General features: G+C 40.1%; 1 protein-coding gene across 2 annotated transcripts in view; it reads right to left on the reverse strand.

Annotated features, from left to right (window-relative positions):
• Positions 1-20512: 20512 nt before the first annotated feature.
• Positions 20513-26186, reverse strand: part of TRAM1 (translocation associated membrane protein 1) — a 33013-nt gene continuing 27339 nt past the window's right edge. Inside the window, exon 11 of one of the 2 annotated variants that reach the window (XM_028852116.2) lies at positions 20513-22072. In XM_028852116.2, the coding sequence (XP_028707949.2) occupies positions 21999-22072 (74 nt within the window). In that variant the 3' untranslated portion in view covers positions 20513-21998. 2 annotated transcript variants of the gene reach the window in all.

A 26186-nucleotide genomic window follows, 5' to 3' on the forward strand; every position in this document is an offset into this window, starting at 1 on the left:
TTTTTTTGAGACGGAGTCTCGCTCTGTCCCCGGGCTGGAGTGCAGTGGCCGGATCTCAGCTCACTGCAAGCTCCGCCTCCCGGGTTTACGCCATTCTCCTGCCTCAGTCTCCCGAGTAGCTGGGACTATAGGCGCCCACCACGTCGCCCGGCTAGCTTTTTGTATTTTTTTTAGTAGAGACGGGGTTTCACCCTGTTAGCCAGGATGGTCTCGATCTCCTGACCTAGTGATCCGCCCGTCTCGGCCTCCCAAAGTGCTGGGATTACAGGCTTGAGCCACCGCGCCCGGCCGGAGAGGGTCCCTTTTCTTTGTGCATCTTCTTTTTTTTTTCTTTTGAGATGGAGTCTCGCTTCGTTGCCCAGGCAGGAGTGCAGTGGCACGATCTCAGCTCACTGCAACTTCCACCTCCCAGGTTCAAGAGATTCTCCTGTCTCAGCCTCCCGAGTAGCTGGGATTACAGACACCCACCACAATGCCTGGCTAAATTTGCATTTTTTTAGTAGAGTCAGGGTTTCGCCAAGTTGGCCAGGATGGTCTCAAACTCCTCATCTCAGGTTATCCAGCTTGGGATTACAGGCATGAGCCACCATGCTTGGCCTCTTTGTGCATCTTTTTTTTTTTTTTTTTGAGTTGGAGTCTCACTTTGTCATCCAAGCTGGAATGCAATGGCATAATCTCGGCTCACTGAAACTTCCACCACCTGGGATCAAGTGACTCTCCTGTCTCAGCTTCCCAAGTAGTTGGGGTTGCAGGTGCCCACCACCATGCCCAGCTAATTTTTGTATTTTTAGTAGAGACAGGGCTTCACCATGTTGGCCAGGCTGGTCTTGAACTCCGAACTCAAGTGATCTGCCCACCTCGCCCTCCCAAAGTGCTGGGATTACAGGCGTGAGCCACCAGGCCTGGCTTTTTCTTTTTTTGAGACAGACTCTTGCTCCGTTGCCCAGGCTGGAGTGCAGTGGCACAATCTCGGCTCACTGCAACTTGTGCCTCCCGGGTTCAAGCAATTCTCCTGTCTCAGCCTCCCAAGTAGCTGGGATTACAGGCACCCACCACCACATCCGGCTAATTTTTGTACTTTTAGTAGAGATAGGGTTTCACCATGTTGGCCAGGCTGGTCTTGAACTCTGGACCTCGTGATCCACCTGCCTTGGCCTCCCAAAGTGCTGGGATTACAGATGTGAGTCATCGCGTCTGGCCTTTGTACATCTTCTAAGCAGCCTTGTCCTTGTTTTGCCAGACTGTGTGGTAGGACACATGGAAGAACAGAGATTCCACCACAGACATGTGTGCAAAACCTGGCTTTGCCACTTACTAAGTCACTTGACCCCTCTGAGATTCAATTTCTATAAAACAATGTTAAGAATTATCCCCAGCTATTCAAGGTATCCTTGTGGAGTTTATAAATGATGGGGGTAAAGCACTTAAATTCCAACTAGGACTTATCCATCGATAAATATTAGCAATTTATACTGAATTTCATGCAATCTAAGAATTCATCAGTGTCTTAGTCTACTTTGTGAAGCTGTAACAGAATACCGCAGGCTGGATAATTTATAATAGACAGAAATGTATTGGCTTATGGTTCTGGAGGCTGGAAAGTCCAAAATTGAAGGTTCAGCGTCTGGCAGGGCATTCTTGCTATATAACTCCATGGCATAAAGGCAAAGGGAGGAAGAGAGAGAGAGAGACAAAGAGAGAGAGGGAGAGAGAAATAGAGGTGTTTAACTTGTCATTTTATTTATTTGTTTTGAGACAGGGTCTCACTCTGTCACCCAGGCTGGAGTGCAGTGGTACAACCATGGATCACCGAAGCCTCAACTTCCTGGGCTCAAGTCATCCTCCTGCTTCAGCCTCCTGAGTAGCTGGGACCACGAGCATGTGCCACCATACCCTATTAATGTTTTTAATCTGTTGTAGAGGTGGGGTTTCACCATGTTGCCCAGGCTAGTCTTGAACTCTGGGGCTCAAGCAGTCCTCCCACCTTGGCCTCCCAAAGTGCTGGGATTACAGGCATGAGCCACCATGCATGACCTAACTTGTCCTTTCATCAGAAACCCACTCCCACATTAACATTAATCTATTTATATGGGCAGAGACTTCATGGCCTAATCACCTCTTAAAGGTTCCACCTCTTAATACTATGACAAAGGAAATTAAATAACATGAGTTTAGGTAAGAGACAAACATTTAAACCCTAACAATCAGGTTAAAAAAAATTCTTGCCGGGCGCGGTGGCTCACGCCTGTAATCCCAGCACTTTGGGAGGCCGAGGCGGGCGGATCACAAGGTCAGGAGATCGAGACCACGGTGAAACCCCGTCTCTACTAAAAATACAAAAAATTAGCCGGGCGCGGTTGTGGGCGCCTGTAGTCCCAGCTACTCGGGAGGCTGAGGCAGGAGAATGGCGTGAACCCGGGAGGCGGAGCTTGCAGTGAGCCGAGATCGCGCCACTGCACTCCAGCCTGGGAGACAGAGCGAGACTCCGTCTCAAAAAAAAAAAAAAAAAAAAAAAAAAAAAAAAAAAAATTCTTTATGCTGTAGGCCACTAAGAGAAATTTGTTACTGAAAGACCCGTTTTTATTTCGGAAATGCTAAAGTATGAAGAGAGCACATTTAGAAAAAAGAAAATACAGTATCCTTGTTGCGACGGTCTGAATGTTTACATCACCATGCCCCCCAAATATATATGGCGAAATCCTACGCTGCTAAGGTGATGGTGTTAGGAGTGGGAACTTTGGGAGGTGATCAGGTCACGAAGGCTCTGATATCATGATTGGGATTAGTGTTTTTATAAAAGAGGTCCAGAGAGCTGCCTTGTCCTTTCTGCCATGTCTTTGCTGTCACAGCAAGAAGGCACCATTTATAGCCAGGCGTCGTGACGTGTGCCTGTAGTTCCAGCTCCTCAGGAGGTTGAGGTGGGAGGATCGCTTGAACCCGGGAGGCGGCGTTTGCAGTAAGCCTTGGTCACACCACTGCGCCCCTGCCTGAAGGACAGAGTAAGATCCTGCCTCAAAATAAATAAATAAGATTGAGGAGGATAAAGACTGGGCTGTGGGAGGTTATTATGGGGACTCTAAGGTAGGAGAGGACCTGTGCTATATATAGTATTAGGATGTATGAAAGGCAAGCATCCTTTCCTCATTTCGTTCATTCCAGAAGCAAGGTGCTGAACCCTGCTGCATGCAGGGGAAGATGAAGAGACACTGTAATTAATGTGAACCATCCTCTCAGGAACAGATATTTGCAGAACTAAAGGGGAGCCAGAGCATTTCTGGGTAGGAACTCATTAAGACTAAGCTTCTCTAAATGAGAATCACTAAGTACAAAACATCCCATGCAGCCGGGCGCGGTGGCTCAAGCCTGTAATCCCAGCACTTTGGGAGGCCAAGATGGGCGGATCACGAGGTCAGGAGATCGAGACCATCCTGGCTAACATGGTGAAACCCCGTCTCTACCAAAAAAATTAAAAAAAAAACTAGCCGGGCGAGGTGGTGGGCGCCTGTAGTCCCAGCTACTCGGGAGGCTGAGGCAGGAGAATGGCGTAAACCCGGGAGGCGGAGCTTGCAGTGAGCCGAGATCCGGCCACTGCACTCCAGCCTGGGCGACAGAGCAAGACTCCGTCTCAAAAAACAAAGCAAAACAAAACAAAACAAAACAAAACCCATGCAACTGGTAACTTCTGTTTTTTTTAGGCAATTAAAAATATCAAGAAGAAATTAATTTCCAATACTTTTATTAATCCAATATTTTTAAGGCCAAACTTTCATATAAACAAGCAAAGTTCTGGACCCATTTTTAACTTGCCTCCCCACTTGGGCCATTCCATCAGAGCAAACCATAGCAGTGTGAGGGTCTCCTCTTTGGAACTGGAAACTGTGATATGTAAGAACATAATTTTAGATGGAAGTGCAAATCCTGCAGAAGGATCAGCTGATAGAAAGATCACCTGAAGTAACCAACTGAAAAAAAATCACAGGGCAAAAATATGTCTTTTAATAGAGAAGTGGGGACGTTAGGCGAAAAAAAAAAAAAAAGGAACAAATGTCAAGGGCAGCTGGGTTGATGAGTATAGCAAATATAGCTGCTCTTACCTTTGGAGCCTGAAGTGCATACGTGGATGGAGCGTGAGTGGAAAATTAGGCTGGTGAGTATTTACTGCTGAGTATTTACTCCACAGCAATATATAATAGGGTATGATTGGCATTGCCTATTAAGAGATGCTGGACTGTGATCAGAATGTCGATGCTCATCAAAATACAGTAAAACAAGGAGAGCAGTGATTACTTAAACCTGAAGAAGTTACATTCTACAAGATGGCATTGCTTTTTAAAGTTCTTTATTCTGGCCTGGCGCAGGGGCTCAAACCTGTAATCCCAGCACTTTGGGAGGCAGAGGCAGGAGGATCACTCGCGTCCAGAAGTTCGAGACTAGCCTGGGCAACATAGGGAAATCTACAAATTACTTGTATCTCTACAAATAGTTAAAAAATCAGCCAGGTATGGTGGTGTGCACCTGTGGTCACAGCTACTTGGGAGGCTGGGCAAGAGGATCACCTAAGCCCAGGAGGTTGAGACTGCAGTGAGCTGTGATCACACCACTGCACTCCAGCCTAGGAAACAGAGTGAGACCTGGTCTCAGAACAAACAAACAAACAAACAAAAATTCCTTATTCTGTTTGATCCTTCATAAAAACAAACAAACAAAAAAACCCACCACCACAGGTCATGCAAAATTAAGTTGCTATATAATAGCGGAACAAGCCTGACTTACTGTATAAAGGCCAATATTTAGAGATTTTTGTAAATCTCTGCAGAATATTATCTCTTCAGAAAGATATTTCTTTTTGCTAATGATTATCTGCCCTTCTCCATGTCATTCCTTCGAACCAGTGTTTCTGCACTGAGTCAGAGTTGACTCACCATATCAACAAAGAAATGACTTCTAGGTTTCAACTAGGGCTTTCTGTTCCCAGAGAATGATTGATGATTCTGCAGTTATGGAATTTCTCTTTGAAGGTGAAGTTGAACCCACCCTCACATCTCTTTTGAATTTTTCAAAGCTTCCTACATGTATTAGGGTGTAGGTAAGCCACTGATATAGTTTTGATATTTGTCCCCTCCAAATCTTACATTGAAATGTGATCTCCAACGTTGAGGGTGGGGCCTACTGGGAGGTGTTTGAGTCATGGGAGTCGATCCCTTGTGAATGACTTTATGCCCTGCCCAAAGTAATGAATTCATGTGAAAACTCATTACAAAGTAATGAGTTCGTGTGAGATGTGGTTGTTACAGAGACTGGAACTTTCCTCCTCCTTTGTTCCCCTTCTCACCATGTGACACATCTGCTCCCCCTTCACCTTCCACCAGGAGTAAAAGCTTCCTAAGGCCTATGAGAAGCTGAGCAGATGATGATGCTATGCTTCTTGTATAGCCTGCAGAACCATGCAGAACCATGAGCCAAATAAACCTGTTATCTTGACAAATTACCCAGCCCCAGGTGTTCCTTTATAGCAATGCAAAACAAATGAATACAACCACCAATCATTGTAACATATTCCTGGTAGTCTTCAAGGCCTTAATTCTACAGAATTGAATTTACTTTTTAAAAACCATACTTAATTTTTCATTTACTTAGTATATATAGTATACATATTTTCCCTTCAGGCCTAAGTGACAAATAACCTGTGTCACATTGTTTGTATGCTGTCATTCCTTTGAAATGGAAAAGGACCACTATAGGTGGTCCTGAAGTCCCACTAGTGACTTAGATGAGGTTGATTAAATTGCATTACAAATTAAATTATAGGCCAGGTGCTGTGGCTCACACCTGTAATTCCAGCACTTTGGGAGGCTGAGGTGGGTGGATTGCTTGAGCGCAGGAGTTTGAGACCAGCCTGGGCAATGTGGTGAAACCCCATCTTTATAAAAAATACAAAAATTAACTGGGCATGGTGCTGTGCACGTGTAGTCCCAGCTACTCTGGAGGCCGACGTGGAAGGGTTGCTTGAGCCCAGGAGGTGGAGGTTGCAGTGTGCTGAGATGGCGCCACTGCACTCCAGCCTGGGTGACAGAGCTAGGTAAATTATAATTGTTCTCATAAGTGACTTTACTGTATTTTCTTATATTTGATATAAGAAGAAAAAAAGGATCAGTTCAGAAGTCAATCAGCAAGGACACAACAGAGTACGGACCACAGTCTTCAGATTTCACTCTGTTTCACACATGACCCACACTTACATGTAGATGCCCCATGTATGTCACATCCAGGCCTTCTAGCCCACTTGGAGAAATGTGAATTCTAGGACACTTTATGATATCAGTTCAAACTTCATGATAAACACTGTGTTGTAACGTTCTCATTTACCCAGTGAAGTATGATTCTTTACACTGGAAGGTTAGGCAATTCCAAGCAGCCAAAAATTCTCTAGTAGTTATATACATCAGCGAAATGGAAATGTGGCTTCACAAACCACAGATATCTGACTTTTAAAAAGTCATTCCTTAGAAACCATACCTACAACTTGCTTTTATAATTGTTGTATCACATAGGTATAAATGATTCAGTACAGACTTGGATGTTTGATTTATGAATATTTGTGTTGGTGAAGCATGCCTGCACAGTCATCCAATGATTCAGTGTAACTTTGCTGACTGTAATGTTGGCTTGAACATTTCATGCAACTTTATTGGCCCATCTGCTCCAGAGTAGAGTCGTGGAACACTGTGCTTGCATTGCATGGCATGAATGCTCAACAGTGTTGTAAAACTTCAACATAAAACAGAAAAGTAGTAAAAGCAGTGACAAATACTTCTGTGTTTGTCACAACCTTATGAGCTAGCAATGAGCTTTTAATAAACATCAGGCATAGGGCTATGCACAGTTCATGTACATACCTTGTGGGGTAGGTGTTATTACCACAGAAAACAGTGGTAGAGACATTTAATCACACAGAACTGATCAGTGGAGGAGTCACAATCTGAACTCTGGTTAGTTTTACCACTGTGTAACTATTCATAATAACTGAAATCAATAAGGCTATTTATCACTTGAGTTGATTGAAGTTTGGATCTTCAAAATATGACTGTTTTCTTCAGTAAACTTAAATTAGGTCAAAGTTAAGTTACTAATAGTCACAACAGAGACTATAACATGGACCTAAGCTTCTTAAATTTTTTATTTGCTTGTTTTCAGTATACCCAAAATGTTTGATTTCAGCCTTGAACAACTACATTGATAATATTTTCACTAAAGATAATTAATCTAGATTAATTGAGTAAATCAGCTTGAATTAAAGCTCATCAATGTGCAACATTTAGATACCTAGTACAATTTTTTTAATAAAGCAAATCATACTTAGATAAACACAGACCTGATTTGTCTTTGTAAATACTGGGTTCTCTGCTACTGGCACAATATGAAACTGATCTGTGGAGGTGTGTTGCCTGCTGTAAATGACTAATAGTTTTTAAAATTTTTCAGTAACCAGATTAACAAAGCACTGTTATTATGAGTTTGTCCTTTTGTCTCTCATTTTATTCTAGTGGATTGGGCTGTGCAACCAGGGCTTTTCTAAAGCACCTAGAAATTACAACCACATTCACTCTCCCCAGACCCTGGTTTTCTAATCTTAATCATTCCTCCCAACACTTGCTGATGTCTATGTTGAAATTTTCAAACCCGTCTTGTGTTGAGGTTTTATAATAAATAATTCTTAACGGAATCACCCTCAACATCTAGGATGATCTTATGGGGAAAACATATGTTTCAGCATGATCCGCTAAGATTTTCTCCAGGGTTACCTTTAGAGCCACTTGTTTAAAGATTCAAACACTTGATCAGTGTCACTATTCATATTTGTTAAAAAGAACTTTTATTATTGTTCATATGTAGACAAATAGCAGAACCAGTTTTCAATAAAAACATGTGTCAACACCATGGAGAGACAGGATGTCACTGAATGATTTTGCTAAACATATCTATGCAGAACATTTCTCTTTCCTATTTCCTCACCAACACAAACTTGGCTTCAGGATTAGTTTTGAACTCAAGGACTTCGCGAGATTGCTTAAGTATAGAAGACTGTCATTAACACCTTTGCTTCAGAATAGTCCACCTAGACCACTCACAGTCATATTCTAAAATGCAAGCATCTTGGTAATCATAAAGCAAAAACCATTAGTAGAAATACAAAACGAAAATAGAAAGGATTCAAAGCATATGACTACAGAAAATGATCAAACCATGAAGGAAGACAGCATGACGGGAAGAAAGAAATGAAGTATTTCCAAAACAACTAACAAAATGGCAGGAGCAAGTATTTACCTGTCAGTAAGCATCTTGAATGTAAATTTAAATTCTCCAACAAAGAGATACAGTGACTGAATGGATAAAACAAAATAGAAAAACAAAAACAAAACAAGACCCAACTATATACTGCCTACAAGACACTAACTTTTAAGGAAACAAATAGACTGAAAGTGATGGAATGGGAAGAGATATTTCATGCAAAAGAAACCCAATGAGAGTAGGGATACTTGTATCAGATAAAATAGACCTTAACTCAAAAACTATAAAAATAGACGAGGACATTATCCAGTGATAAAAGGTCAATTCATCAAGAGGATATAACAATTGTAGATATATAAGCACCCAACATTAGAGCACCTAAACATATAATACAAATACTAAGGGACCTGAAAGGAGAGTGGATCACAATGTAATAATAATAGAGGACTTCCATACCCCATTTCACAATGGTTAGATCATCCAGATGGAAAGTTAATAAGGAAACATTGGACTTGGACAACACTTTAGACCAAATAGATCTAACAGACATATGCAGAACATTCCATACAACAACAGATATACATTCTTCTCAAGTACATGAAACATTCTTCAAGATAAATCGTATTAGGGCACAAATCAAACCTTAGCAAATTTTAAAAGACTGAAATTATATCAAGTATTTTTTCTAACCATAATGGTATGAAACTAAAAATCAATGCCGGGAGTAATTTCAGAAAATTCACAAATGCATGGAAATTAAACAACATGTTCCCAAATAACTATTAAGTCAATGAAGAAATTAAAAGGGAAATTAAAAAAAAAACCTTGGTCTTGAGACAATCAAAAATGGAAACAACATATAGAAACTTCTGTGATACAGCAAAAGCAGGTTTAAGAGTAAAGTTTACAACAATAAATGCCTACATCAAAAAAGAAGATGGTTGCACACAGTGACTCATGCCTATAATCCCAGCACTTTGAGATGTTGAGGCGGGAGGATCACTTGGGCCTGGGAGTTTGAGATCAGCCTGGGCAACATAGGGAAACCCTATCTCTATAAAAATTTTTAAAAAGTTAGCTGAGTATGATGGCACACACCTGTGTTCCCGGCTACTCAGGAGGTTGAGATGGGAGACTCACTTGAGCCCAGGAGGTAGAGGCTGCAGTGAGCCATGATTGCACCACTGGCCTTCAGCCTGGGTGACAGAGCAAGACCCTGTCTCCAAACAACAATAACAAAAAACGCAAACAACCTAATATTATACCTGAAGGAACTACCTAGAACAAGAAAAAACTGAGCCCAAAGTTAGCAGAAGGAATGAAATAATAAAGAGCAGAAATAAATAAAATAGATACTAAAAAAATACAAAATATCAATGAAACAGAGGTGGTTTATTGAAAGGATAAAATTCACAAACCCTTAGGTAGACTAAGAAAAAAGAGAATACCCAAATAAATAAAATCAGAAATGAAAGAGGAGACATTACAACTGATACCCCAGAAATAAAAGATCATAGGAGACTACTATCAACAATTAGATACCAATAAGTTAGGTAACTTAAAAGAAATGGATAAATTACTAGACATGTACATCCTAAAAAGACTAAATCATATAGAAATAGAAAATGTGGACAGACCAATAATCAGTATGGAGATTGAATCAGTAACAAAGTCTCCTACAAAAAAAAGGCCAGGACCTGATGACTTCATTGCTAAATTCTACAAAACATTTGAAGAACTAATACTAACTCTTCTCAAAGTTTTCCAAAAAAACAAAGAGGAGAAATTAAAAAAAATTTTTTTTGGACAGAGTCTCATTGTTGCCTACTGGAGTGCAGTGGCAGATCATGACTCACTGCAGCCTGAAACTTTTGGGTTCAAGCAATCCTGCCACCTCAGCCTCAGTCAGCCTCCCAAGTAGACAGGACTTCAGGTGCATGCCACCATGCCTGGCTAAGTTTTTACTGTTTTAGAGACTAGGGTCTTGCTATGTTTCCCAAGCTGGTCTCCATTCCTTGGCCTCAAGTGATCCTTCAGCCTTGGCCTCCCAAAGTGCTGGGATTACAGGCATAAGCCACTGCATGCAGCTGAGGAAGGCTATTTCAAAACTATTTTTATAAGGCCAGAATTACTTTGGTACCAAAGCCAGACAAGTACATTACAAAAAAAAAAAAAAAAAAAAAAAAAAAAAAATTGCAGGCCAATATCCTTGATGAACACAGAGGCAATAGCCCTAAACAAAATACTAGCAAACCAAATTCAACAACACATTAAAAATATCATCATCATGATCATGTGGGATTTATCTCTGGCATGCAAGCATGGTTCAAGGTATGCTAATCAATAAACGTGATACATCATATTAACAGAATGAAGAGCAAAAACCATACCATCACCTCATTACACACAGAAAAAGCATTTGCCAAAAGTCAACATCTTTTCATAATAAAAACTGTCACCAAAGTAGGTATAGAAGGAATGTGCCTCAACACAATAAAGACCATATATGAGAAGCCTACAGCTAATGTTATACTCAGTGGTGAAAAAATCGAAAGTCTCTCCTCTAAGATCTGGAACAAGACAAGAATGCCCATTCTCACCACTTCTATTCAAAGTAGTATTGAAGTCCTTGCCAGAGCAATTAGGCAAGAGAAAGAAAGAAAAGGCATCCAAATATGAAAGAAAGAAGTAGAATTGTCATTGTTTGTTGGCAACATGATCTTCAACAAACTATCCAAAAAAGAAATCAATAGAATAATCTTTCGATAGCTATAAAAAATAAAATAAAACATTTAGGACTAAATTTAATCAAGAAAGTGAAAAACCTGTACACTAAAAGTTATAAAACACTAATGAAAAAAATTGAAGAAGACAAATAAATGGAAAGATATCCCATATTCATGGATTAGAATATTGGGTTTTTTTTCGTTTTTTTTTTTTTTTTTTTTTTTGAGACAGAGTCTCGCTCTGTTGCCCAGGCTAGAGTGCAGTGGCATGATCTCGGCTCACTGCAAGCAAGCTCTGCCTCCTGGGTTCACACTATTATTCTGTCTCAGCCTCCTGAGTTGCTGGGACTACAGGCACCCACCACCACACCCGGCTAATTTTTTGTATTTTTAGTAGAGATGGGGTTTCACTGTGTTAGCCAGGATGGTCTCGATCTCCTGACCTCATGATCTGCCTGCCTTGGCCTTAAAGTGCTAGAATTACAGGCATGAGCCACCACGCCTGGCCGGATTAGAATATTGTTAAAATGTCCATACTGCCTGAAGCAATCTGCAGATTCAGTGCAATCCCTATCAAACTTCCAATGTTGTTTTTCTTAGAAACATAGAAAACGATGCTCAAATACAAATGGAAGTACAAAAAACCCTGAATAACCAGGGCAATTATGAGCAGAAAGAACAAAGCTGGAAGCATCACACTACCTGATTTCAAACTAGTATTTCAAACTATACTAAAAAGTGATAGTAGAGTCTGAGGAAGATGGCAGATAGGAGACAGAGCTAATGTGCAGCTACCACTTAAATGGACAGAACAGTGTGTGGCGACTCACACCGTGAACTTTTGCTCGAAAAACCACCCCCGAAATGTACCAGGAAAACCAAAAGAAATCCTAGATCCTTTGAAAGAAGTGGCACACCGCTGCAAATTCCACGAGAGAGGCAAAAAACTGTGAGTTCTCAAAGCATGAGAGGGAGAAAACCTGCTTCTGGACACACATCCCCCACTGGGGAATCTGAAAATCCAGATCATGGGAGAAGAATTTAACCTTACCTACAGCTGATTTAGGGAGCCACGTGAAATATAAAAGTAGAAGCAGCAGCGGGAAGAGTCTTGAAGGCACTCCCAGTCTCCAGCCGGAGCCCAGGGAAACCATCCCTGACTGTATTTCACAGGAACCCTCAGGAAAGGCAGCCAGCGGAATTAGGGAGGGGTCACAGGGTGAAAGAAGCTTCCAACTGAAATTTGTAGTAATTTTGACTGGACATGAATTTTCTTGAGCAGAATCCAAGAAGTGAATGGGAACTGCTACAGATAGGAGTGAAGGAGCTGCCTCTGACATTGGGGCAGATAGGGAGGGGCAAGCTGAAAGCTATGCTTCCTTTCTCAGCACGGAAGTTTACAGCATGGGACAATGTCTGACAGGGGTAATGTGGAGTGAGACTGGCCTAGCCAACTGCCTGGGAGTTAGGCGGGGTCTTTTGCTACCTGCTATCCCCCACTTTCCTGGTGAGCTATATGGCACAGCAGAGGCAGCCATAATTCCCTCTGGAACATAACCCCATTGGCCTGAGAACCACTACCCATCTCCCACAGTGGCCATTGCAAGCCCCTCCCAAGGACAGGCTGAGCTCAGACCCACCTAACCTTGCCCCCACCTGATGATATTTCTCTACCTGCCCTGGTAGCCAAACATAAGATATAAAGTCTTGGGGGCTTTTTATGGCCCTGCACATCACCTGAGAAACCAGGATACTTACCCTGGCCAACTTAGGGCAAGATTATATCTCCCTACTACTACTGAAGCTGGTGCTCTCTAGACAGTGCCACATACTGGCTAGAGGCCAACCAACTCAGGCCATTACAGCAACTCATGACAGAATAACCCTGCTCCCAGGGAGCAGGGAGAAAACAACAGCTAATTGTGCTGTAACATCCTGGCTAACCAGGTGTCCTGAGTCTGTCCATGTGACAGCTTCACTGCTAGCATAACCAGCATTTGAGAAAGTCAGCATACTAAACATATCTACAACCAAAGACTCTCAGAGTCTTCTTCACTCCCCTGCCACCTCCATCAGAGCAAGCGCTGGTATTCACAGCTGAAAGACCCAAAGATGGATCATATCACAGGACTCTTTGCAGACACTCCCCAGCACCAGCCTGGAGCCTGGTAGCCCTGCTGGGTGGCTAGACCCAGAAGAGCAATAACGATTACTGCAGTCAGGCTCTCAGGAAGCCCCATTCCTAGGGGATGGGGGAGAGCATCAGGGGATAACCCTATGGGACAAAATAATCTGAAGTAGGCCTTGAGTTCCAGAGCTTCCCACTAATATTTTAGTGGAATATTTAGTAGACAATAGACTATTGTCTACCCAAATGAGAAGGAACTAGAAAAGTAATTCTGGTAATATGACAAAACAGGGTTCTATAACATCCCCAAAAGATCACACTAACTCATCAGCAATGGGTCCAAACCAGGAAGAAATCTCAGAATTGCCAGATAAAGAATTCAGAAGGTTGATTATTAAGCTACTCAAGGTGATACCAGAGAAAAGTGAAAACTAAAAGAAATGTAAAAAACAATATAGGATATGGATGAAAAAGTCTCCAGAGAAATAGATTTCATGAAGAAAATACAATCACAGCTTCTGGAAATGAAAGCCACACTTACAGAAATGTAAAATGCACTGGAAAGTTTCAACACTTGACTAGAACAAGTAGAAGAAAGAATTTCAGAGCTTGAAGACAAGGTTTTCAAATTAACCCAATTAGACAAAGACAAAGAAAAAAGAATCTAAAAAAATGAATCAAGCCTCCAAGATATTTGGGATTATGTTAAATGGCCAAACCTAAGAATAATTGGTGTTCCTGAGAAGAAGAGAAATCTAAAAGTTTGGAAAACTTATTTGAGGCATTAATTGTGGAAAACTTCCCTGACCTTGCTAGAGATCTAGACATCCAAATACAAGAACTTCAAAGAACACCTGAGAAGTTCATCACAAAAAGATCATCACCTAGGCACGTAGTCATCAGGTTATCTAAAGTCAAGACGAAGGCAAAAATCTTAAGAGCTGTGAGACAAACGTATCAGGTAATCTATAAAGTTATAGGAAAACTTTAACAGCAGGTTTCTCAGCAGAAACCTTATAAGCTAGAAGGGATTGGGGTCTATCTTTAGCCTCCTGAAACAGAATAATTGTCAGTCAAGAACTTTGTATCCAGCAAAAATAAGTTTCATAAGTCAAGAAAAGATAGAGTCTTTTTCAGACAAACAAATGCTGAGAGGACTTGCCACTACCAAGTCAGCACTACAATAAATGCTAAAAGGAGTTACAAATCTTGAAACAAAACCTTGAAATACATCAAAATAGAACCTCATTAAAGCATAAATGCCAGAGGGCCTATAAAACAATAACACAATGAAAGAAAACCAAGATACTTAGGCAACAAATAGAGTAGTACCTCACATCTCAATATTAACATTGAATGTAAAAGGCCTAAATGCTCTAGTTAAAAGATACAGTATGGTGGAATGGATAAAATTCACCAACCAAGTATCTGCTGTCTTCGAGAGACTCATCTAACAAATAAGGACTCACATAAACTTAAGTAAAGGGGTAGAAAAAGATATTCCAGGCAAATGCAAACCAAAAGCAATCAGGAGTAGCTATTTTTTTTTATCAGACAAAAGACTTTAAAGGAACAACAGTTTAAAAGGACAAAGAGGGACATTATATAATGATAAAAGGGTTAGTCCAACAGAAAAATATCATAATCCTACATGTATATGTACCAATACTAGAGCTCCCAAATTTATAAAACAATTACTACTAGACCTAAGAAATGAGATAGACAGCAACACAATAATAGTGGGGGACTTTAGCACTCCACTGACAGCACGAGACAGGTCATCAAGATAGAAGTCAACAAAGAAACAATGAACTTAAAGTATACCCCAGAATGGACTTAACTGATACTTACAGAACATTCTATCCAATAACTGCAGACTATACATACATTCATCAGCACATGTTCTTTTCATGAGCACATGGAACATTCTCCAAGATAGACCATTTGATAGGCCACAAAACAAGTCTCAGTAAATTTAAGAAAATCAAAATTATATCAAGTATCTTTTCAGACTACAGTGGAATAAAACTGGAAGTTAACTCCAAAAAGAGCACTCAAAACTATACAAATACATGGAAATTAAATAATCTGCTCTTGAATGATCTTTGGGCCAACAATGAAATCAAGATGGAAATTAAAAATTTATTTGAACTGAAAAATAACAGTGTTACAACTTATCAAAACCTCTAGGATACAGCCAAAGCAATGCTAAGAGCAAAGTTCAGAGCCCAAAATGCCGACATCAAAAAGTCTGAAAGAGCACAAACAGACAATCTAAGTCACACCTCAGGGAACTAGAGAAACAAGAAAAAACTAAACCCAAGCCTAGCAGAAGAAAATAAACACCAAAAATTGGAGCAGAAGTAAATAAAATGGAAACAACAACAACAAAAAACATAAATGCAACAAAAGCTGTTTTTTGGAAAAGATAAACATCAACAGACCATTAGGGAGATTAACCAAGAAAAGAATATCCAAATAGGCTCAATTAGAAATGAAACAGGAGTTATTAAAACTGATATCACAGAAATACAAACGATCACTCAAGGCTACTATTAACATCTTTATGCACACAAACTAGAACATCTAGAGGAGATGGATAAATTCCTGGAAATATACAACCCTCCTAGATTAAATCAGGAAGAAATAGAAATTCTGAATAGACCAATAACAAGTAGTGAGATTGAAACAGTAGTAAAATAAATTGCCAACAAAAAAAGTCCAGGAACAGACGGATTCGCAGCTGAATCCTATCAGACATTCCAAGAAGAATTGGTACCAATCTTACTGAAACTATTCTAAAAGATAGTGAAAGAGGGAATCCTCTCTAAATCACTCTATGAAGCCAGTATCAGCCTAATACCAAAACTAGTAAAGGACGTAACAAAAAAAGAAAACTACAGACCAATATCTTTGATGAACATACATGGAAAAATCCTCAACAAAATACTAGCTAACTGAATCCAACAGCATATCAAAAAGATAATACACCATGATCAAGTGGGTTTCGTACCAGGGATGCAGGGATGGTTTAACATACACAAATCAATAATTTTGACATATCACATAAACAATTAAAAACAAAAATCCTATGATCATCTCAATGGATGCAGAAAAGCATTTGACAAAATCCAGTATCCTTTTATGATTAAAACTCTCAGCAAGATTGACATAGAAGGGACATATGTCAAGGTAATAATGACAATCTATTGCAGACCCACAGCCAACATTATACTGAATAGGGAAAAGTTGAAAGCATTTCCCCTGAGAACTAGACCAAGACAAGGATGCCCACTTTCATCATTACTATTCAATATAGTACTGGAAGTCTAGCCAGAGCAATCTGACAAGAGAAAGAAATAAAGGGTATCCAAGGCAGTAAAGAGGAATTAAAACTGTTGTTGTTTAACGGTGATATGATCATGTGCCTAGAAAACCCTAAAGACTCATCCAAAAAGCTCCTAGATCTGATAATGAATTCAGTAAAATCTCAGGATACAAAACCAACTGCACAAACCAGTAGTACTGCTATACACCAACAATGACCAAGCTGAGAATCAAATCAAGAACTGAATCCCTTTTTATGACAGCTGCAAAACAAACAAACAAACCCCCAAAACTTAGGAATATACCTAACCAAGGAGGTAAAAGACCTCTATAAGGAAAACTACAAAACGTTGCTGAAAGAAATTATGGATGACACAAACAAATGGAAACACATTTCATGCTCACGGATGGGTAGAATCAATATTGGGAAAATGACCAAACTGCCAAAAGCAATCTACAGATTCAACGCAATTCCCATCAAAATACCATCATCATTCTTCACAGAACTAGAAAAAACAATCCTAAAATTCATATGGATCCATAAAAAGAGCTCACATAGCCAATGCAAGACTAAGCAAAAAGAACAAATCTGGAGGTATCACATTACCCAACTTCAAACTAAGCTATAGTTACCAAAACAGCAAGGTCATGGTATAAAAATAGGCACACAGACCAGTGGAACAGAATAGAGAACCCAGAAATAAAGCCAGATACTTACAGCCAACTGATCTTAAACAAAGCAAACAAAAACATAAAGTAGGGAAAGGACACCCTATTCGACAAATGGTGCTGGGATGATTGGCAAGTCACATGTAGAATGAAACTGGATCCCCATCTCTCACTTTATACAAAAATCAACTCAAGATGGATCAAAGACTTAAATCTAAGACCTGAAACCATAAAAATTCTAGAAGATAACATCAGAAAAACTCTTCTAGACATTGGCTTAGGCAAAGAGTTCATGACCAAGAACCCAAAAGCGAATGCAACAAAGAAAAAACAAGTAGATGGGACCTAATTAAACTAAAAAGCTTCTGCACAGCAAAAGAAATAATCAGAATAAACAGACAACCCACAGAGTAGGAGAAAATATTCACAAACTATGTATCCAACAAAGGACTAATAACCAGATCTACAAGGAATTCAAACAAATCAGTAAGAAAAAAAACAAATAATCCCATCAAAAATTGCGCAAAGGACATGAATAGAAAATTCTCAAAAGAAGATATATGAATAGCCAATGATGAAAAAATCCCCAACATCACTGATTGTCAGGAAAATATAAATTAAAACCACAATGAGATACCACCTCACTCCTGCAAGAATGGCCATCATTAAAAAAAAAAAAAAAAAAAAAAGATATTAACATGGATGTTGTCAAAGGGAACTTTTAAACTGCTGGTGTGAATGTAAACCAGTACAACCACTATAGAAAACAGTATGGAGATTCCTTAAAAAACTAAAAGTAAAACTACCATTTGATTCAGCAGTCCTTCTACTTGGTATCTGCCCAGAGGAAAAGAAGTCATTACATGAAAAAGACACTTGCACACGCATGTTTATAGCAACACAATTTGCAATTGCAAAAATATGGAACCAGCCTAAATGCCCATCAACCAACACCTCGATAAGGAAAATGTGGTATATTTATACCGTGGACTACTACTCAGCCACAAAAAGGAATAAAATAATGGCATTTGCAGCAATGTGGATGGAGCTGGAGACCATTTTTCTAAGTGAAGTAACTCAGGAATGGAAAACCAAATATCATATGTTTTCACTTACAAGTGGGAACTAAGCTATGAGGATGTAAAGGCATAAGAACGATATAATGGATTTTGGGGACTCAGGGAAGGATAGGAGGGGATTGAGGCATAAAAAACTACACATTGGGTACACTGTACACTGCTCACGTGGGAAGCGCACCAAAATTTCAGAAATCACCACCAAATAACTTATCCATGTAACCCAAACCATCTGTTCCCCAAAAACTATTGAAAAAAAAATGTTAGTAATCACACTTGTAATCCCAGCACTTTGGGATACTGAGGCAGGAGCATTGTTCAAGGCCAGGAGTTTGACACCAGCTTGGGCAATATAGTGAGACCCCTGGCTCCCTGTGTATATATTTTAAAAAACAAAGGTATACATGGTACTTGCAAGACAAACAAAAACAAAATGTAACAAAAAAATGAAAACACCAAGTACATATGAAACAGAACAGAGAGCCCATAAATGAACCCAGGTATGCACATGGTCAACTGCTTTTCCACAAAGATGCCAAGAATATACAATGGGAAAATAATAGTCTCTTCAATAAATGGTGATAGGAAAACTAGATACTCACATGCAGAATGAAATTGGACCTTTGTCTTACCTATATGCAAAAATCAACTCAAAAATAGATTAAGGCCTTAAATGTAAGACCAAAAACTGTAACACTACTAAAGGAAACATAATGGAAAAACTGCCAATTGAAACCACAATATGATGTCATCTTACACCTGTCACAATGGCTATCATAACAAAGACAAAAGATAACAGATGTGGGCAAGGATATGGAGAAAAGGGAACCCATATACACTGTTAAGAATGTAAATTAGCACAGCCATTAAGGAAAACTGAAGTTCTTCAAAAAACTAAATATAGAATTACCATATGATCCAGCAATCCCACTTCTGGGAATTCAACCCAAAGATTTGAAATCAGTGTGTCGAAGAGATGTTTGCAGCCCCAAGTTCACCGTAGCACTATATTCACAATAGCCAAGTTACGGAATCAACCTAAGGTCTGCTCTATCAGCAGATGAATGGCTAAAGAAAATGTGGAAAATGGGGTATATACATACAATGGAATACTATTCAGCCTTTAAAAAAGACATTCTGTCATTTGTGACAACATGGATGAAACTGAAGGACATTTTGCTAAGTAAACCAGGCACAGAAAGATAAATACGGCACATTATTTACTTGTATGTGGAATCTAAAACAAACTCACAGAATCAGAGTGTAGAACGATGGTTACAAAGGCTGAGAGCTGAGGGGTATGGGAAGATGATGGTCAAAGGGTATGAAATATGGCAGAAGGAATTTCTTTTTAGTTCTATTGCACAGCATGGTAAATATAGTTAATAATAGTATTATACATTTCAAAACTAAATTTAAATGTTCTAATCACAAAAAATGTTAAGTATTTGAGGTGATGGATGTTAACTAGCTTAATTACTCCATATTATACTCATAAATCATAACACCACTTTGGACCCCCACATACAATGATAAATTGTCAATTTAGAGTTTAAAAAAATGCAGCAAAGAGGCATTTTGTGGAGGGAAAGACTAAACCTCGGAGCAGCAAAGCAACTAATTCATGGTTCCCCAGGGTTTAAGACAGAGTCATGAGCCTTGTCCAGGTGTAGGTCTCTACAGGATTCCCATCATGCTTCCAAGCTTGACTTGAGTCTGGGTGATAATGACAGGCTCTGCAGGATCTGGAAGCCAGTACAGACTTTCCTCAGCACATTTGAGAGCAGGGTGTAGGGCTCATAATTTATAATCATACTTGTGTGTATACGTGCTTGTGTGTATACGTAAGCCCTTGGTAACTACATATCAAGGGCTTTTTTCTTTGCGTAAACACAGTGTATGCTGTAGAAAACAAAGTGCTGTAGTAATTTGATGAACAGAAAATTCTACAGGCAAATAAGGTGGGAAATACTGCATATTATACCCACACTGCCAACATTCTTGGTGCACCAGGGAACACATTTGCATATTAAGGACTGAATGGTCCCATAATAAAGAGACACCTTTAGGTTAGTTCAATCTAGTGATTCCCAGATTTATTTGGTTATGACCATCTATTCCCCCAGTAGTCCTCACCAATATTCTGTGGAACGAATCTGTTTATTTGCAGAACACACTTTTGAAAAGGGTTATTCTGGATATCTATAAAGTGTTTTAAATACGGTACATTTTAATGAGGTTATATACCAAAATAGCATAAACACCAACAATGACAGAAACATCCAGGATGCAACTTGTGAAAGTAAAAATTTTTATTTTGATTGATTTCTCAATGTATAGTTCAGTATAATGCCAGTTTTTAATGGCAAAGATTTGGTTCCACTGAAACTCCATAATGCTACAGAGAGCTACTACTTTTTCCAGGAAGTAGGTAAACAGCTGGAAAGAAAAAGGACAACTTCCTAGCAGCATGGCAACTTAAACTGCAGATCTAATAGGTCTGCAACTTTTACACTAAAAATGGCACAAACAGCCGGTGACACAAGTGAGAAATGGGGAACAAGATGTGAACACTGAAAGGAACAATATATATACTGCAAATACAATGAATAAACCAAATGTAGCTATACGGATCTTAAAGGATAATTATAGAAAAGGGAACCAAATATTTTCCTCAAATGCTTTTTAGAGCCTTTCTGTAGAGATACAAATATATATATATATATTTATCCAAAAATATGTTTTATACAGATAAATGTTTCTCAATTAAAGATGGGACCAAAGCTATAGGTATAACATAAAGCACATTGTCTTTTGTAAGACTATTTATCCACCTGAATTTTCAATTTCTTTAAAGTTAGTGCATTAAATGTTTTCCAAATATAATTACCTGACATTCTTTTTATAGATATAAATCAAGTAGGCATTATGTTTTAAAAGGGTTTGCAGGTTAAACTTTTCTAAGATGCTGTGCATATTAAACTTATTATGAGCCCCATTAAGAATCATTATTAATAAACATATCAAAAAGGGCTATATAAGTCCGATTTTCCTGTTCATAGTAAATATTTTCTGATTTCCAGGTTACAAGTATTGAAAATGCACAAGAAAGATTTTACTTCACAAGCACTTTTAAGAATATACTTTGATTTAATATGTATGTCAATAAAACTCCACATGTTGTAACCATTATGTTTTTGTTTTTAAAATGGGGATGTAATACTAATAACCACTACCTATAAAATGAAGCACACAATTGTTTTGGCGATTTTACAAATCTTTTTTTCCAGGTGTAAAGGTTACAAAAATTCCTAAAAATTAGAGAACACTGAAAACATATTAAAGTTTGACATCCAACTTTATAGTAGTTCCATTTTACCCTGAAAGATAACTTAAAAAATATGGCCTTCTTAGAACAGGCCACTCTGCTATTATAAAAAATTGGTGACAGCAAGAAATTGTATCACTGATATGTGGAATTTTTGTAAATAGTTTTCTCTCCAAATCATTAGAAAAATGTTCAAAAATAAAAACAAAATAAAATATGGTGGTGGTCCCTAAACTATTTTGAAGGCAGGTAGCTTAGTCTAAGCTAAAATATTTTTTTCATTCATAGCAATAATCCTCCCCTCAAATGCCCATTAAAAAAATGCATGAAACAGTACAACAGCAAAAATCAAAGAGCACAGACTGTATTTTCAAGAACAGAAAAATCTCTAATGCTGAAAGATATAGTAGAAAGCAGATTTCTTTGGGGACATTAATCAATTAGTTTATAATTCATTATGAAGATTTTTCTTTTCTATTCCGGGGAGAGTCTGCTACATTTGGAGTTAATGTTCCATTTACACCATTTTCTGCAAAAAGAAAAGAATCTGTGTTACTTTTATAAATAAATGCAAGTAATAATCTTTATATGTAAACATACCTTCAGAAAAGAAAATGTAAAATCCAATATATACTCAGGTGAAATTTATTTACCAGTATTTAACCAATCACAAAACCTGGTTAACATGTTTAACACAATGAACTGAAAGTAGCAAATTCAAAGAAAACTACTATTAAAAGCAGAAAAAAGTGACAGGACAGAAAACTATTTAAAAAGTTACAAGAATTTAAAAATAGTAATCAAGAGAAATACCTTCTGTAGAAATAAACTTTTCACATCTGACGGCAAAGTCCTTGGGGATATTTGTTTACAACATGCTAAAGTTGGCGTTTAGGATAATTCCCATGTGGAGGGGTGTATTACGGCCTTCTTTTTATTTATTTATGTTACTGTTGTTTTTTCAGACAGGGTCTCACTCTGTCACCAAGGCTGGAGTGCAGTGGCATGATCATGGCTCAATGTAGTCTTGAACTCCTGGGGACAAGTGATGCTCCCACCTCAGCTTCCCAAATAGCTGGGACTACAGACATGTGCCACCACATCTGGCTAATGTAATGGCCTTCTTCAAGCTACGATGGAGTAACAAATGTCTCACTGACTCTCTCCAAAAATGTAAGAGTTGCATACAGAAATGGATGTTTGAGGCAGGGATAATGGCTTGCACCTATAATCACAGCACAAGTGGAATCCAAGCACAGATATCATTGAACTGAATAACAATGAAAAAGACATAATGAAACCTGTGAAATACGGACTGGGCACAGTAGATCACGCCTGTAATCCCAGCACTTTGGGAGGTTGAGGTGGGCGGCACCTGAGGTCAGGAGTTCAAGATCAGCTGGCCAACGTGGTGAAACGCCATCTCTACTAAAAATACAAAAATTAGCTGGGTGTGGTGGTGGGTGCCTGTAATCCTGGCTACCTGGGAGGCAGGAGAATCACTTGAGCCCAGGAGGCGAAGGCTGCAGTGAGCTGAGATCCCGTCACTGCACTCCAGCCTGGCAATAGAGCTAGACTCCATCTCAAAAAAACAAAACAAAACAAAACAAAACAAAAAACTTGTGAAATACTGTTAAAGTGGTGTTGAAAAGTTTACCCTTAACTGAATGTAATTGATAAGAGATACAAATTAGTGCTCCAAAGATCCAGCTCAAGAAGGTAAATCACAAACAAAACTGCAAATTAAACCCAATGAAAAGGAAAGAAGAATAGAAATCAATGATCCAGAAAAGACACAACTAGGAAAATCAACACAAAAAGACAAATGTTGGTTTTGCCTGATGGAAGAAAAGATAAAAGGCTTACGTTACTAACACAAGAAATGAAAAACAGGAATCACTCCTCATTTACAGGCGTTAACAGGATAATTAAGTTCATATGAATAATTTTATGCCAATGTATTTGCAAATTTATTATGAACTAGACAAATTCCTTGAAAAACACTATTTACCAAAAGAGAAACAACTAAGAAACAGAAAATGTGAATAATAGTATCATCTTTTTTTTTTTTTTTTTCTGAGACAGGGTCTCACTCTGTTATCCCAGCTGGAGTCCAGCAACATCATCTCCACCCACTGCAACCTCCACCTCTCAGTGATGGCAGCAGCAGCCCGTATGGAGTGGCTATCGCCATGACATTGGCTGTAGGGTGGGAGGTGCAGCCAGGGCTGCATGCTTCACATAGCTAGCAGGAGACCCATCCCTTTCAGAGTTGGAGGGGTGGGAGCCCTGCACTCCTGGGCGCAGCTGCAGCCACCCAGCCGTAGCCGTTGGGGGCCCGGGAAGCCCCACTGCCTCTGCAGGCTTGGAAGTGCCTGCTTCCGCTGCCTGGCCACTCTGCAACTCCTGGCATCCACTACTATTTTGGAGTGCAGGTGAGACTGACCATGGGATTAGAGCAGCACTGATATGCCAGCTCCCTGCTCCCTTGGCCATCGTGACGGTGAGTGCTGACAAGCATGAGAGGGAGGCCGAGGGGGGCTGAGGGCAGCTTGGTGTGGGCCTGCAGGCATCTCTTGGAATGACCAGCCTAGGCACCATGGATGGTAGGTTGATGGCAGCAGGAGGCAGAGAGCTTCCTTGGCAGAAAGGCGTGGGCCCCTGGTGAAGCCCCCCTCTTCAAGCCAGGGACGGCCTGAAACCTGGGGGCCCGGCCGCCAGTTCCATGGACTGGAGTGAGAACTTATAGTGCTTTTTCTGGGCCTGCCCATGGACCAATCATTATGCACTTCCTTCTCCCTGAAGCTTATAAAAATCCTGGACTCAGCCAGACTTGGGCAGATGATGAGACTGTGGATAGGAGCTAACCATGAGGGCTGCACAGATGATGAGATGACCTGCCTGTGGAAAGGAGCTAACCAGATCTCCTAAGAACTGTTTCGCCTCTCAATGAACCTCCTCTCTGCCTTGCTCACCTTCCAGTTGCCTGCGTACCTCATTCTTCCTGGATGTAGGACAAGAACTTGGGACCTGTTGAATGGCGGGACTAAAAGGGCTGTAGCACAAACAAGGCTGAAACATGCCCCCCTGCTCACCACACTGCGCATGACAAGAAACAGAGAAGAGCTGTGGTCCTTTGGGAAGCCCAGATCTAGGGGCTCCCTGAGGCAGTGCTGTGACACCCTCTTTGGGGTTCTGTGGTTCTGGCCACCTCCAAACTCTGGGGATACCACCGCGTTCCTCTTGTCCAGTCATGGATGCCTGCAGTGGAAGCCACATGCAGTACATCTGGTCCAGCTGCAGCCTCACACAGAGCCAGCACCTGTGCTGGTGCCTAGAGCTGCCTGCCCCGCAGCAGAAGCCTGTGTGCCTGGCTGTGCGCAGTGGCTAGACCTTGTGTGTGCTTGCCCACACACTCCCTCTTGCTCCGCCCCTGGCTCATGCTTGGCAGGTGTGGGATCTGGGCCGGCAGCTCAAGTCAAGCACAGCCTGTCAGGCTGAGTGGGTGGAATGAGCCCAGCGGGTGTAAGCAATACTCAGGCAGAAGGCACCACCAGTCATAGAGGTTTCCAGCTGCTGAAGTGACACCTCAAGGGTGACATTAGGATCAAGGGATCCTCCCACCTCAGCCTCCCAAGTACTGGGACTACAGGCGTGCACCACCATTCCTGGTTCATTTTTGTATTTTTTTGTAAAGATGGAGTTTCGCCATGTTGCCCAGGTTGGTCTTGAACTCCTGGGCTCAAGCGATCCACCCACCTCAGCCTCCCAAAGTGCTGGGTGCCCAGCCAATTGGTTGAGTCTGGTGGGCAGATCACTTCGGTATAGGAGTTTGAGACTATCCTGGGTGACATGCTGAAATCCCATCTCTACAAAAAACACAAAAACTAGTGGTGTGGTGACATGTGCCTGTAGCCCCAGCTACTCAGGAGGTTGAGGTGGGAGGATTGCTTAAGTCCACAAAGTTGAGGCTGCAGTGAGCCAAGATCATGCCACTGCACTCCAGTCTGGGTGACAGAGCAAGGCCCTGTTTCGGAAAAAAAGACGACTCTAGGTCAGAGGGCTTAGTTGGTGAACACTTCCAAACACTTAGATGCAAAAATCCTAATGAAATAATGAAAAAGGGAATTCTGCAAAAGTGATGTACAATGGTCTCCCCTTATTTGCAGTGTTGCTTTCCATGTTTCAGTTACCCACAGTCAACCATGGTCTGAAAATAGGTGAGTACTATATAATATTTTGAGAGAGAAAAATACCACATTCAATTAACTTTTGCTACAATATGCTGTTATATGTGACTAATTTATAAATAAAACTTTATCATAGCTGTATTAGGAGAAAACATAGTATATAGAGTCATACACCACTTAACAGGCTATGTTTTAAGAAATGTGTCAGGCAATTTCATCATTGTGTGAACATCACAGAATGTACTTCCACAAATCTAGATGGTAGAGCCTACCACACACCCAGGCTATATGTTATAACCTATTGCTCCTAGGCTAAAAACCTGCACAGCATGTTCCTGTGTGGAATATTGTAGGCAACTGTAATACAGTGGTAACTATGTATGCATCTAAACATATCTAAACATAGAAATGGTGTAGGAGAAATACAGTATAATTTTATAGGACCAGTGTCAT

Source organism: Macaca mulatta, chromosome 8 (assembly GCF_049350105.2).
Source record: "Macaca mulatta isolate MMU2019108-1 chromosome 8, T2T-MMU8v2.0, whole genome shotgun sequence".
NCBI classification, from domain to species: domain Eukaryota; kingdom Metazoa; phylum Chordata; class Mammalia; order Primates; family Cercopithecidae; genus Macaca; species Macaca mulatta.